At 42.8% G+C, this 15,002-nt stretch overlaps 1 protein-coding gene across 9 annotated transcripts in view; it reads right to left on the bottom strand.

The window, feature by feature from the left end:
• Positions 1-15,002, bottom strand: part of ppfia4 (PTPRF interacting protein alpha 4) — a 57,620-nt gene that overhangs the window by 5,664 nt on the left and 36,954 nt on the right. For 3 of the 9 annotated variants that reach the window (XM_034585426.1, XM_034585423.1, XM_034585431.1), the window contains 22 exons: positions 12,241-12,342; positions 11,899-12,063; positions 11,334-11,408; positions 10,723-10,806; positions 8,713-8,934; positions 7,782-7,916; positions 7,011-7,145; positions 6,765-6,848; positions 5,959-6,090; positions 5,655-5,717; positions 5,260-5,351; positions 5,019-5,148; positions 4,421-4,617; positions 3,702-3,930; positions 3,553-3,588; positions 3,337-3,458; positions 2,435-2,547; positions 2,264-2,345; positions 2,060-2,141; positions 1,682-1,882; positions 1,150-1,212; positions 70-96 (listed from right to left, as the gene is read on the bottom strand). In XM_034585426.1, coding sequence (XP_034441317.1) covers positions 70-96; positions 1,150-1,212; positions 1,682-1,882; positions 2,060-2,141; positions 2,264-2,345; positions 2,435-2,547; positions 3,337-3,458; positions 3,553-3,588; positions 3,702-3,930; positions 4,421-4,617; positions 5,019-5,148; positions 5,260-5,351; positions 5,655-5,717; positions 5,959-6,090; positions 6,765-6,848; positions 7,011-7,145; positions 7,782-7,916; positions 8,713-8,934; positions 10,723-10,806; positions 11,334-11,408; positions 11,899-12,063; positions 12,241-12,342 — 2,571 coding nt within the window. The remainder of the gene's footprint in view (positions 1-69; positions 97-1,149; positions 1,213-1,681; positions 1,883-2,059; positions 2,142-2,263; positions 2,346-2,434; positions 2,548-3,336; positions 3,459-3,552; positions 3,589-3,701; positions 3,931-4,420; positions 4,618-5,018; positions 5,149-5,259; positions 5,352-5,654; positions 5,718-5,958; positions 6,091-6,764; positions 6,849-7,010; positions 7,146-7,781; positions 7,917-8,712; positions 8,935-10,722; positions 10,807-11,333; positions 11,409-11,898; positions 12,064-12,240; positions 12,343-15,002) is intronic. The other 6 variants (XM_034585432.1, XM_034585425.1, XM_034585427.1 and 3 more) reach the window with 5 other exon arrangements.

The raw sequence follows: 15,002 nt of genomic DNA, 5'->3' as shown, positions 1-15,002 counted from the left end.
CCTTGAAATAAGTGTGTTAGTGAAGAGTGTGGCTGCAAATACAGTTGTTAGCAGATGTTATGCCCCCACCTGTGCCCAGCTGCCCTCCTCATTGTCCTGAGTGGCAGCATGGTAGAGACAATATGCAAGGTTAGAGACAGGTGCTAACAAAATACACATATAGTATTAATTTAACATAATATAATAGATCATACACACATGTACACAAATGCAAACCAGAGGACATTACATTGACTTACATTGATTTCCTGGAGACTGAAAATGCAAATCCACTCATTATCTACTCACCACTATGCCGATGGAGGGGTGGGTGAAGTGTTTGAGTCCACAAAACACTTTAGGAGTTTCAGGGGTAAACAGCTTTGCAGCCAAATCCAATACAATTGAAGTAAATGGCAACCACTTCTTCAAACGTAAACGTGCCTCCACACTGCTCCTGTGGTGTCATCCAAGTGTCCGTAAGCCCAGAAATGTTTGACTAAATGTCCTCTGATATCCTCAGCCTGGAGTCGTGTTCAAGCGCACACACTGCACGAGCTCTCGCCTCTATGCTCTCGCCCAAGGAGCATCTGACGACATCAGCGAGAACTCGCAATAGCTGCAGTGTTTTGTGGACTTAAACACTTCACCCACCCATCCATTGGCATAGTGCTGAGTAGATGAGTGAATTTGCATTTTTGGGTAAACTATCCCTTTAACCTGAACTTAAACTTAAACTAAACCTTAAAACATGTCTTCCCCAATTCACAAAATTGAATGGTGTACGTTATGGGGATTTGCTTTTTCCCCATAATTAAGACAAGTCCCCATGTGACTATGTTAACAGATATAGGTCCCCACAACGTCAGTACTACATGGACCACACACACACACACACACACACAAAGCCCTTTCACTCTGCAGTTAACATCAAACTATATCAGTTAATTGTATCATCATGTTTAGTTGGATTTTTCATGTCAGCACAGGTCGCATGACCATAGGTTGCACCAGTAACATTCATACACCCATCACACAAATACCAGCGCGATAAACAAAATGCATGTGCATGTGATATAGTGGGGGCAAGTGCGAGAGAGTGTTTGGTGGTGGTGGTGGTAGTGGTGGTGGTGGGGGTAAAGGGAAGGGGAGCACCCAGATGGTACTGACCGCTTTAGTGGAGGAAGCCAGGTTCTCCATCTCTTCATGAGTCACCCACACATTTCCGGAGGACTGCTCAGAGGACAAAAACACACACGAACACACACACACACCAACCCCCACGCGCACACACACAAAGACAAACATTGTGTTGAGTGATGCCAGGGGAGGGAGTGTATTTCGGGCAGGTAGCTTGTAGCTATATCTGGCACCATATGTGTGTTATTTTCCCACAGAACCCCATGCAATTTATGGCAGCAGAGAAGGACAAGTCAACACAGTAAAAGGCAGAGACCAGCCTCTACTGTGTTTTGAGATGACGAACAAAAAAAGGGGAAAAAAAGCAGTGATGGGTTACTCCAGGGTGCAGAGTGAAGGTTGAGCCAAATCGTGGAAGAGGTTTTAAGTGTTGAGTTTTGTGTAGGGGATCATTGTGTTCATTTATTTATTCGCTATTGGTGTATGTGCATCTATGTGGATGAAAAAAGCGCAGTGTGTGAGTCCACAGTGTTGTATTTTGGTTGGAGGTTTTTTGTTTTACCGTTCTGGAGGTGAGCGGTGCAGAGGGGCTGGTGAGGGAGACCATCTCCTGAATGGCCAGGCGGAGTTTGAGTCGGTGCAGAGGGTTGCTGATGCCAATCTCCCTCTGAATCTCTGTGTCGGACAGAGCTGACATGATGGCTCCGCTCTTCACGTTGGCACGACAGGCCGCCACATACCAGGCCGGCATACCCACCCACAGCTGGTGAGAGTCATCAACACAATCAACGTCAACGCCATTGTCACCATAAAAGGCCACATAGAAGAGGAGGGGAGAGCAGATTACTGCTCCTATGGTCAGTCTGGTATTTAATATCACCGTAATATTAACGTAAAGACATTTATGGCTGGTAGAGATGAAATCAGATAAGTGGAATACCTCAAGCCAGGAGACGACAGTAGGGCCGTCCCACTGGGCAAACGGCAGACCTCTTTTCCTGGCATCTTCAAGAAGCTCGTGCCTAAAGAAGCAATCGCAAACAAAGGCCGAGGGAAAAGACAAACACCAGAGATGGCTCAGTTAATACTGTAACTAAAATAGTAATAAACAGAATAGAAATAGAGAGGAAAAAACAGGTTTTACTTTTTCTTCATCCTGCGGTCCCTCTCAGCCTGAGTGCCAAGTTTTCCCAGAGTCATAGTGTCGCCGATGCCCATCTCAAAGTCTGAAATACAGCAAGACAGTGTTAATTTATATCTCTATAAATCCCACGCAGTCTACACAGTGTAGTATGATATGAGGTCAGCAGTGGACCTGTTAAGGCTGGTAGGGGCTGTCCGTCCCTGCCCATGGTCTGGTCCAGTCGACCCTTCTCCTTCTTCCCAAACAATCGGCCGATCGACGACTTGATGCCTTTCTTCTGCTTGCTGCAAACAAATGAAACGAGCAAGCAGGAACAAATAATATTACACTAAAACCTACAGTCACACACATTATTGTCAACTGTTGATAATTAATTGACTTTGTGTGTGTTGAGCAAACAAGGTTTCAGAGTTGAATTGAAGTGGACAATTTATTTCTTAATCTACCTGATTGTCTATCATCACATTTGCTCACATGCCAGAAATGAGTTGAAATATTTTATAAATTAAAGATCTTTTGATTATTGGTGATATCTTCATGGTCATTGGAAAATATTTACTTACTTAAATTACCTCTGAAGAGGGTTATGTTTTTATTTCTGTGTTCGTTTGTTGGTTGGCAGGATTACACAAAAAATACTGAATTTTTTCCCACTTTTTTTAACATTGAGAGAGGGCGTTTTATCTTTTATCTTGATGAAAAAAATCGGACATGTTTTGGGTATGCAGTTAGGGGATATTTATGAGTGTGTGTAATTTAGTGTAGATCGAAATAAAAATGTAATCCAGTGATTAAATCCAGTCAATTTAAATGTAGTTTCATTGGGGGACTGTTGGGCCTTAGTGGAGTATGTGCTCTACCGAGTGTCAGTCTAGTTAATGTAGTTAATTTGAGTTGTTTTGTAGCCATACTCTATATCGATTAATCAGCCATCACTCAGGACAATCCTCATTGTTTTGGGGATGTTTTATGTTTACTCAGGTAAATCAGACAGTGTAACTCAACCATGGCGACTGCTGTTTCCTGTGGCTCAGCTCTACGTATCTGTCTGTGTGGATGTATATTTTCTTTACCCTCGACCATCCTCCAGACTGCCTGTAAATTGGGCAAAATTGGTTTCCAGCCGCAAACTCCGGGGCGAAGAGGGAGGCGACGTCTCACACTTGATGGTAGCTTTGTCCACTTCAACTGGAGACTGGAAGAATCACAAAAGCAACTGGGTTACAAAAGCCGCAGTCAGACAAAAAACAACCACGATAAAACGGTACAATTTGACTTTGAAAACTTACTGCCACTTTTCTGCGATGTTTCCTCAAGTCGCTTGGCTATTGAAGAAAACAACACACATGCTATCAAAGTGACAATTTTTGTTCATCAACACCATCAAGTAATTGCAGTTAGAGTGTGTTTATCAGATAGAAGGCCTGTGCTCTCTGACCAGAGTCATGATGCCTAGATGGTGGCTGGGGTTGCGTCCGTGGTGTTTCGGCGTTGAGTGGCCACTGTTGGGCGGTGACGAGGAGGATGCCAGGGACTGGGCGGTGGCAGAGGTGGGCAGGGCCCGCGGTCGAAGCGTCACGTTTAGTCCGTCCATGCTGCCGCTGTTCACGCGGGACTCGATCTCATCAGAGCGCAGGTCTGCGGACTCTCTCTCCACCTGGATCATCCTGCACAGACACGTACAAACATGCATGTACACACATTCTTATGTTGTCATACCTATGCAGTAGAGTTGAAATAATATATTAGCTTAATAATCTGCCTATTATTTTCTTTGAAGGATTCAACGGTTTTATCCAACAGGGACTTTTTATTTATCTCTGTAATAATTAGCATCCTCTTTCAGTACGAGACACGAAGAGTGTTATCTGCATGTTATCAGCTCTATATCTAAGGTCACTATCTGTTCTGGTGCATCCTGTCTGGCCAGAGGGCCAGAGGGCTCCATGCATCGCTTGGACTAGCAGCAGCATCTTTATTTTGCTGCAGTATCTCCAAGATGTTCCTATTCTTGTAATTATTTCTTGCATCATCTTTAATATGTTGTTCCCCTCTTATCTGTATCCTGTTTCTTGCTGCTGCACTGACGCAGCTCCCCCCCCTCAGGGATCATGGAACTGTCATGTGCTATAATCTAATATGCCTGTGATCTGTCACCTTATCTCTTCATTGATAGCATCAAGCTGCTCCTGCAGCATGAGAGCGAGAGTCTGAGCGTCTGATTGGCCGCTGGGGGAAAGCAGGGTAGAGCTAACATCGTCGTCCAGGTCCGACTCTGCCTCGATGTCACTGCCGAGGAGGTGGCTGACGCTGCCGCGCAGTGACGGGTAGTCCTGTTCAAACACAGCGCACACCTGAAGAGACAGACATGAGCTTTATTACAAACAAATCTGTAGAGGTAGTCTACATGCACACGTGTAAAAATACAATGTGACAGTTGTGGAGGTATGTGGTCAGCTAAGATAAGAAATGGATGAACAGGAAACTTACATCAGACAGCATGTCCATGGCGGCAGGTGAGAGAGAGACAGAAAGACAGGGAGGTTAGTAAAGAATGGTAAGTTAGGTATGAAGATCCTCAAACACTGGCCGGGCACTGACACGCATTAGCAAAGCAGACATGAACTTGGATGCGGCACTGGTAAGGAGTAAATGTGGTTAAACGAATAACAGAAATATGATCTGTAAGTTGGCCATTCTACTTAGTGTTAGGTACTGCAGGGCTGTTGTGTTCTGCTCAAGACTTTATTAGCACCTTGTTTGGGTCGTCTCGCATCGCTGACATTCTGCCCTTCTGTGAGCGCCTGATCACAGTCGTGCTGTAGTGGCCGTCCTGGCCCTCCACCACAGAGTAGCGAAGGTCACTGGCGCTACCCAGATGAGACCTGGGATGATAAACATAAAGGAGATTACAATCCCATTCATCATAATGAAGCAGCATGTTAGAGGGAGGGTATGAGGGAACATGTGTGGAGGAGGTGTTCGTCTGTGTGTACCGGGGGTGAGTTCCATCTCCAAAAACCCCACTGCGACGTTTCAAATGGTCGATCTCGTTTCTCAACTTCTCAATCTCTCCGATCAGCCGTTCCTGGGAGACAGGTGGGATTATGGGAAATGTGCTCAGTTTGTTTAATCAAGAAAAAGTAGCAATAACTTTACTATAGTACCACTCCATTACAAGTCAGAGTAAAAATCCATATAAACAGCAAATGTCTGGTTTTCAAAATGTAACTTTAATAGAAGTATTATTTGTAAAATGCTTTTAAAGTTTTAAAGGTAAAAAATTGTCTAAGCTAACTGAAAACAAGTGACTATTATTATAGGGCTTATAAATTGATCACGAGGTGATGATAGCAACAGTGGTTTGATGATTTGCTGAGTTCTTACTGACCCTGGTGTGGTGAAATTCTTCAAGCTGTTTCTGGCAGTTCTCCAGGTCCTGAATGAGAGAGTTCTGGACCAAAAAAAGTAATGAAACCACGTGAAAACAAGTAAAGTATAAACTTATGGTCATTTGTTATGTGAACAACAGTAATATGAGCTGCTGCTGCGTAGATGAATGTGTGCCACGTGTGTGTGTGTGTGTGTGTGTGTGTGTGTGTGTGTGTGTGTGTGTGTGTGTGTGTGTGTGTGTGTGTGTGTGTGTGTGTGTGTGTGTGTGTGTGTGAGCGTGTGAGCGTGTGCGCAGGTCTTGCCTTGTCCTCCAGGGCAGCCATGCGTTCTTTCAGATGGAGCTGCAGTCTTTCATTGGACTCAGTGAGCAGACGATCCACTGTGTCAGATAAACGCTTGTTGTGCTCCTCATTCATTTTCTCCCTCTGACGAGCCTGGAGGTGATCAGAGAGAGAGAGAACATGACATGACTCCGTTTAGGTGTGTTTATGCAGCTAATCAAATGTCTCTGCATGGATTAAAGGATGTAGTGTGCATTTAGCCCAAGATCACAAGCTGCCAGATAGGTTGTCTTGGCCAGCAATGTATCTCACAGCCAGAGCGATTTAATTACAGTCATTTACATGATGATGAAAAAAGGGTTCAATGCCTTTTCTTAAATGGCTTTGCTCAATATGTATTCTACAATAATTCCATTAAAATTAATTAACACAGACACAAACAAACACACATTTGCATCAACTCCTACGACTAAATATAGTCGTGAGATTGCACAGAGAGAAAGAGAAATTTGCCTAGCGTGAATTATTCAGAGTCTAAAGATAGCAGCCAATCAGTCTGTGTGTGTGTGTGTGTGTGTGTGTGAAAGATTTGTGGAGTTGGTTTAAATTCATGCAACAATGCACCATGTCTGTCCTGTGTGCATGAAGTGTATGCATGAGGGAACACAGATCCAAGAGTCAAGGCGTCCAGCTAATGTGAAGCATCAGCACACACACACACACACACACACACACACACATTATAGTGAGAGGTCAGAGAGACCCTGCAGGGCTGGTGCACACACACACACACACACACACACATACACACACATACACACACACACCCTTCCAAGCTCTTGGTTCTTCTCCTCCAGTTGAGATTCCAGCTGTCTGAGCCGCTCCTCCACGTTGCCATGACGTTCCTCGGCCTGCAGAGGGAGATGCTTACACGTAAGTTCAACCGCCTCCACCACCACTGTAACTTTATGTCTGACTGTTTCTATAGCTTTTGTGACTAAATTATCATTTGCTGTACTCTCTGCACTTTGTGTGTGTGTGTGTGTGTGTGTGTGTGTGTGTTTTTGTGTTACCTTGGAGAGCGCTGCCACTCTCTGTGCCAATTCGGCTTCCACCTCTGGCAGAGTCTCAGCCTTCCTCATGGTCTGAGCCAGCCTCTGCTCTGCCATCTCCAGCATCTCCTGCAGCTGGCGCACCTTCTCTTCACTCTGACACACACGCACAAAACATGCACACACAGGCACACACACACACACATACACACACATACACACACACACACACACACACACACACACACACACACACACACACACACACACACACACACACACACACACACACACATGCACAAAGAAGAGGGCCATTAGTGCGAGGCAGTTGTAACCAGTGCATTGCAGTCATGGAGCAGCAAGGACACATCACACAGGCCCTGAATGGAGGATGTTGTGGACCCATGTGGCGTTGAACCACTGAGTGTGATATTTCTTTTACTCACTCAAGTGACTGAAATATTCTTCTATAATATTCTCGACCTTGAATGCATCACACTCAACACTTTTGGACAAAATAACTCATGTCACCTTGCATCAAGTTGAATGTGCCACTTTTGGCTGGTTAATACTGATAAAGTTCTTGTGTCAGGGTTTATTAGCTAAGTTCTGACAGGATAATTTTCACAGGTGCTTTTGTCGAACCTATATTTAAATGCCGATGGAATTCGGAGCTTTACTCAACATAGCGATCACCCATTTCAATCTGAATGACAGTTGATTGATAAATACAAACCAGGAAGAGGGTTCTTCCTGTAGTACATGGCTGTATGTGGCTGCTGTGTTTGTTACCTGTCGGTGCAGAGAGTCCTTGGTGGCCAGTTCATTCTCCAGTTTGTCGTTGAGGTCGTGAATGTGTGTGGTTTCCCGCTGGGCGGCCAGGTAGCGTTTCTCTAATGTTGTGATTCTCTCCTCCATGTCCTCTCTCTGTGGGTGCAGGGACACAACAACATGTATGTGTATGTATGGACAAATACCCCCACTTTATGATTTAAGATACATTATCAGTATAAATATTCATGGTATCATGTACAGTTGATGGGATTGAGTGCAGCCTGAAATCTGAATCCTGACAAGAGTAATTTTCAGTTACAATAAATGTAAATGTATGCAATATAAACTTAATAAAGTCTTACAAAGACTTACAATGAGCCTCAAGTAGTTTCATTTTTGTGTTGTGTGGCAATAGTTTCCATCAACAGCACACAAATCAAGGAATGCACACTCACAAACTCACACTTATTATTAAGTAATCAGTTAATGAGCTTTGTTATGTGGTTATTTCTTACACTTGTGTCATTATTTAGTATCTATGTTATAGCCTGTAATACACTCATATTAACTAGCAATACTGGTAAGTAGTAAAATAGCTGTGATTTTGCTTTGACTAAACTCAAATTTACAATAAACAGAACTGAACCCAAGTTGATTGAATGCACTTTAGGAAACACCTTTTCAAATATTCAAACATAAACAACACAATATTGTGTATTCAGCCACTGTCAGACATCAACAATCATGCACAGTTTCTCTGTAGCAGTGAGAACTCAATGACATGGGAGGCTAAGGTGTGTTTGGAAGTAATGATATAGTAACGTATTAGCAAAGATCCATATTTTCCCTCAGAAAAGCAGAAAGGTAAAGTTTGTTATCTTTTTACTTAAAAGTAAAAATGTAACTTTTTTCTCCTCCAAGAACAAAAGCACATCTCCTTTGACCTCACCTCTCTCTGCTCCCTCTGTTGTTTGATTGACAGCTCCTCGCTGCGGCTCAGTTCTCGGCGTGCGTTCGCGAGCTCTGCCTCCAGCTCGGCCATGCGGGCGTTCAGAGTGGCAGAGTGCTCGCGGCTCTGGGACAGCTCCTTGTTGGTGCGATCCAGCAGCTCCTGAAGCTCAGACAAACGGCTGCTGTCATCGTGAGCGTCTATGGAGCCGTTGGGAAGTCTCTGTAAGGTGGACACGTACATTTATATATATATATATATATATATATATATACACAAACACACATTATCACATTAAAGGTGGTTTAGGACTAAGTTACGCAAATAATGTGAGAGTTGACATAGAAAACACAGAGTTGTTGGAGAGTAGAAAAAGTTGGATGACCTAGATAAAAAAGTGTTTTTATGCATTTATGGGTGGTGCAGTGTGGTGTGGTGCTGCCATGTTGTTGTTTTGATGCTGTTTCTCATCTCCTCACAGCTCAAAGTGCAGTTCATTCCAGGGCCTTAATTAAACAAACCTTTGGGGACACATATTCATACAGGCAACACAGTGGGCAGTCAGAGTTATTAGGACCCCCTCGGCTGCCTCATGTTCCCATTTTGCCTGCTTATGAATACCTTACAGAAACAGAAACATGCACGCCAACACTGCGGGAAGTGGAGCTAAATAGCATGAAGATGTGTAATAAAACACGCCTGGTGGTTTGTGCAATTGTGCGTTTAGCCTCACAAAGTCAATAGTTTTACACCCAGGGACTTTGGAAATGCCACTGTACGGCCCCACCAGAACGGCAATCTGTGACAAAGATTAACTCGGAACAGGGTTCCAAAGCAGCTCTCCAGAAAAAAAATCCATGAGGTGATGATTTCATGGTGTTTTGAATTAAAATATCCCCTGAAGGACGCTGGGAGAAACTGCAGTAATTGTCAGCAATGAATAGAAGTCGTGACAGCTTGTGTGTTTGCACAGTTCCCACACAGAGAGACATCTACCTCTCATTTTTACCTCCGCCAAGGAGGTTGTGATTTTTCCCCTGTCCATTTGTTTGTCAGCAGCATTATGAAAAAAACTATGAAACAGATTCAAGGAATCGGACACGGGCCAAGAGAGAAGCCAGGCGGATCCAGGATTTGTTTTACTGGGATATCTGATATATTGCAATTTGGTGCAGCTTGATTCAATTTAAGAGTTATGCACTCTACTGAGTTCCATATGAAGCTTGGTGTAAGTTCAATTAGGAAGACCTCGTTCACAGTTCACTCTCACCCTCCCTCTTCTATTCAGCTGATTGTTGGGTGCTATGATCTCAATCAGCCAATCATGTTGCTTCAATCTGTTCTCCTCTCTCTTTTCAGTCATTTCAGTGATTCGCTGCGACCCTCCTCCTCCCCAGGCACCTGCAGTCTCCATATCCAGTTTCCACTCATCTCATCAGACCCTCCACTGTCTCTACATCCTATCAACCACCACCATTGTCTAGACCCCAGGGGATTTCCTATACTACACACAGCCTCACCCCATTTTTTAACATTGATGACATCACTTTGGGTCTAAGCACTAAATAGACTAATTTATACCACATTACTTTCTTCTCTAATTATGCTTGGCAATACATTTTGTCCATGTTTCGTGGATGGCCATCCTTTGTCACACCCACCTCACTGCTGTCATGCTCTCTAAACGGGAACATCTTGATTTATCAAATTTAACTATTCTTTCATAAAACACATTTTATTTTTGCTTTCTCTGTCTCTAAGCCAAAGAAACAAGAGCCAAACAAAGTGGAAGTAAGTGTGTGTGTGTGTGTGTGTGTGTGTGTGTGTGTGTGTGTGTGTGTGTGTGTGTGTGTGTGTGTTTGTGTGTGTTTGTGTGTGTGTGTGTGTGTGTGTGTGTGTGTGTGTGTGTGTGTGTGTGTGTGTGTGTGTGTGGTGTGTGTGTGTGTGAGCCACCAGACGACAACCACAGACAGACATAAAATAGAGCACAGAGCAGAAAAACAATCACACAGCCAGGAAGACCTTCCATGTAGGTTTGGATCCATCTGTTCGCTCCAGTGAGTCACCATCCTTCCTTTGTCTCACCATGTTCAACTGCAATGTAAATTAAAAAGAAGAAAAAACAGAACACGCATTTACTAATTTTTTCTCTTCCTTCACTGAACCAAAAAAAAAAGAACTCGGACTCCGGATGGGAAGTCTGGCTCTCGGGCTGTCAGCGTGCTTCAGACAACATGCTCCACCATATTTGGGAGAACTATTAAAATGAATTCTACTCAGATTACTTAAAATAGAGAAGGGGGGGTTTAGGGGAAGGGGATTTTATTTTATCTTTAGAATAATTTCTCGGATGGCATTTACAAATATATGATTGCAGAAGGCAAGTTGCTGTGTGTGTGTCTGTGTGTGTGCATGTGCATTGGCAAACGGGTATGAACAGAGGGCCAAGGAGACTGAGCCTCTCGCTGAGCATGACACTTGGAGTATATATCAGATCAGACAGGAGGCTGCAAAAGATGTCTGCTAGGAACTGAACAGATGTTTCACTAACCAATACACACATACTCTCACACACACACACACACACACACACACACATATAAACATTAACGCATGCACACCTCTTGTGTGGTCACCACTAGCTGTCCCTCCAGGGTGGCCACCCTCTCCAGAGCCACCCGAAGCCTCTCACGCACCTGACAGAAACACAGAGAGAACACACTTCAGCACGGGGTCCAGAAACACTGTGTTGAACTTACAACAGTATGTGTTTATGTCATTTGTATGTATGTGATTTTAAGTTATACTGAGAAATGTAATCTGGAAATTTTGTTGGTATCACCGTTCATTAATGAAATGATCATGATTTGTCATCTGCTTCCTTTTACAGTTGCACTCTGGTCTTACTGTAGTTTGCTGGAGAAGCAGCTTGCTCAACACTTCCTCCATCTGTTTCACATTAAAAGCATTTCATCTCTTCCCTTTTCATGGGGGAACTTTTACTATGAAAATCAGGAAGTGCTGAGGTTAATTAACAGCTTAACAAAAAGAAAAACAGCAAAAGGGAACTGATCAAAAAGTGAGGGAGGATAGCAACTGTTTAAAAGTAAGACATGACTGATGAGGTCGCCAAGCGCAGCAGCCGTTTACACCTGCACGTGTGTGTGTGTGTGTGTGTGAATCCACCTTCTCATCCAGGGCCTTGTGGTGTTCAAACAGCGACTTCAGAGCTTTCAGGACCTCCACTTCGCTGGAAACTCCAGATGGTGGGGGTGCTTGTCTCTTCACCACTGTCATCCTCAGACTGCGCTCGTGACGAGACACCAGACACTCCAGGTGCTCCAACAGCAGCTACAACACACACACACACACACACACACACACACACACACACACACACACACACACACAAAGCACAAGCATGCATGCAGAACCAAAGAGAATACAAATTTCAAGCTTAGAAACATTATTTGTTTTTATCAGCACCACTGCACACTTGCACTCACATATAGAAATGCACACACATACCCTTGTGTTGTTCCTTTCAGCTTTCAGCTCTGATATTTCCTCCTCTTTCTCCAGCAGCTGCTCCTGGCATATGTTCAGCTCCTTGGTCAGGGTGGCAAACTCCTACAGACACACACACACACAACACATACAGGTTAATATTGTATCGGTGATCAATGGAATGGGCTTTCTTAGCTGTAATCTTAAAGTGCAAACCCAACTGGGTGTTCTTGACCACTTTTCTTTGCAGTTTTTGGTGACCGCGTAGCACAGGGAAATTCTAAGTACCTGTGGGAGGAATTCTTTATCAGCAGGTGAAGTTGGGACAGACATAAATAATGGGCAGTCCAGGCTCAATAAGAGGAGGTCTGAGCCAGTGGAAGCCTCATGACAAAATAGCCACCGAAATGACACCGTGTTATCTGCTCTGCACAAACAGAACCTCAGCTGTGCCGCTCTGACCACCTCAGTGACCACCTCTGGGTTTTTCGGAGCCATAAAATTACAGTTGCAAGCGCAAAGACAAGCGGACTTGTTTGTAGTGATGCCTCTTACATTATTAAAATATAACTTTTGTTGTTGCTTGAATACCTTACTACAACTTGCATGGAGCACTGCAAATTTAGCAATAAAGGCCAACATTCGTTTCAGGATATTTGGGTCACATTTGCTATTTTACAAGTATAAGCAACGTTAGGCTCACATCCATTTAGTCCGGGCAACAAGAATTAAGGCCACGATTGCCTGAAGTGGTTCACCTCAGTATGCTACTGCATATAATGATGTTGAAATGATTTCCTAAACATATCAGTTTAACCTATTCTGATCCAAATTTGATGAAATTGTATGATTTCATTATGTTGTACATAAAGTAAATATACTGTAAATACAATTGAGAGAACTGAGAACACTAAGAACAGTATCATCCCTTTCTCTCTGACACAAACACAGGAGCAAATACAACCGGTGATGATGAAGTATTTTTTTAATTAAACAGTGAACAGATGATCTATAATAAATTCTTAGTTGTAAGATTAAATGTATTTCACTTGAGAGCAATTACATTTATTGATGTTCATTCTTCATGCTCATTAGTCCTGCTAGAGGTCTGAGACTGAAGAGTCAGTGCTGCGGCTGATGTTCTTTTACAGCCACATCCGCCCAAACTTCACTGATGATTGATGAGTGAACATGGACCACATTGGTTTATGGCTGATTAGGATCCACTCAGTGTGTCATCAGTGAACATGTTCAAAAAATATTTTCAGCCCCTTTGTGCAAACTGTGCAAGATGTTGGTCAATAGGATTCATGGGCAATTTAAGAGTTAAACCCACCCCAAAATAAGGGTTAGCCCTCAGTCATTATCTAAATACAATTAAAGGTCCCATAATTTTTTATGTGAGATTTCCACGTTTTGTTACATTAGAATTCGGTCAATGTGTCATGACTCTAGACTTTAACTCTGGAACTCTTAGATAAAGAGTTTTTTTTTTGTGTTACTTTTGTTTGTTTTTTGTTTACTGAATTTACCCGTTTTCCTTGTGTTTGGATTTGTGTTCACTCTTTGTTTCCTGTTTTATTTAGAAGTTTTACTCCTCATGTGTCTCCAAATCAACTTCCTGTCATCGTCCTGTTTCCTGTCCTCCTGTTGTTTTTTTTTGTTAGTACTTTTTATTAAAGGACACTTTTTATTATTCTAACTTGGCTCCTGCATTTCTGGGTCCACCTGCACACCAACCCTTTCTGACACGATGACTACATCCATACTACTACACTTTTGGTTTTGAAAACAGACTAGTGATCTCTGTCCACACAAGCGTTTTGGCTCAGATATGCTCACTGCCCACCAAGACTTGATGTCTAACCTCACAAGATTTGCTCTCCTGTGTTTAGCTAAAATCTGCTTAATATTCAATCTCTATTCCAAACTATTGCTAATGTTTTAGTAATTTTTTCCCCGTTTGTCTATTTTTGTTACTCTCACTGAAAACCGGCTATTATAATCTGCGGACTCCAAACTTGCTTTCTCGTAGCTCAGCGTCCTGGAGTCAGAGCTCTGATAAAAAAGATTAAACTTCTCCGTGGCTTTGTCTCTGTAGCTGCTGCCCAGGCAAAGCATATTTCAGCCATGATTTTTCCATTTACACCAGTCTCACCGTTAGATCTTCTTTCCACTCCATTCTCTCATCTGCAATCAATCCTATCTGAGATGTAAAACTACAGTACATTGAGATATATAGTACATATATCTTTTTGTGGAAATTAAAACTTATAATGAAACACAGCAGAAGTGTTAAATATTAGACATAATTTAGAAGAGTTGTTCAACATTCCACCTTGTACCGCTTAAGCTTATTAATCACAAGTTATTGTAATACTTTATATGTAGTTTGTGTTATTAGCTTTAGAGACATTGTTTGACAGATTTTAGATAGATTTACAAAGTCAGGCTGGATGATTTACTGACTTTGTGCCAAGCTAACAAAAATAAATCTAGGCCTTTATTATTGTTCATGAGTGAAAAATCACTTAAGTACAAAAACATATTTCTCCTGTACAGTACCCCTGTTAAGTGTGAAGTTGATTAATTCATATATTCACAGCTTATCCCACATTATTCAAACTAGCAGCGCCACCTTTTCACAGCTACACAAACAACCACATATTGCAAATTTGATGGGCATTTTATGTTCTTTTGGGGGTGTAAAGTGACGGCCCCATTAACTTTAATAGTTTGGGAGAACGTGGTGACGGAAGTGCAGCAGTATTCTGCTGTGTGTT

This window comes from Hippoglossus hippoglossus, chromosome 5, assembly GCF_009819705.1.
Source record: "Hippoglossus hippoglossus isolate fHipHip1 chromosome 5, fHipHip1.pri, whole genome shotgun sequence".
In the NCBI taxonomy this organism is placed as follows: domain Eukaryota; kingdom Metazoa; phylum Chordata; class Actinopteri; order Pleuronectiformes; family Pleuronectidae; genus Hippoglossus; species Hippoglossus hippoglossus.
Note: the sequence above shows the minus strand (reverse complement) of the source record. Positions and strands in the feature narration are given on the sequence as shown.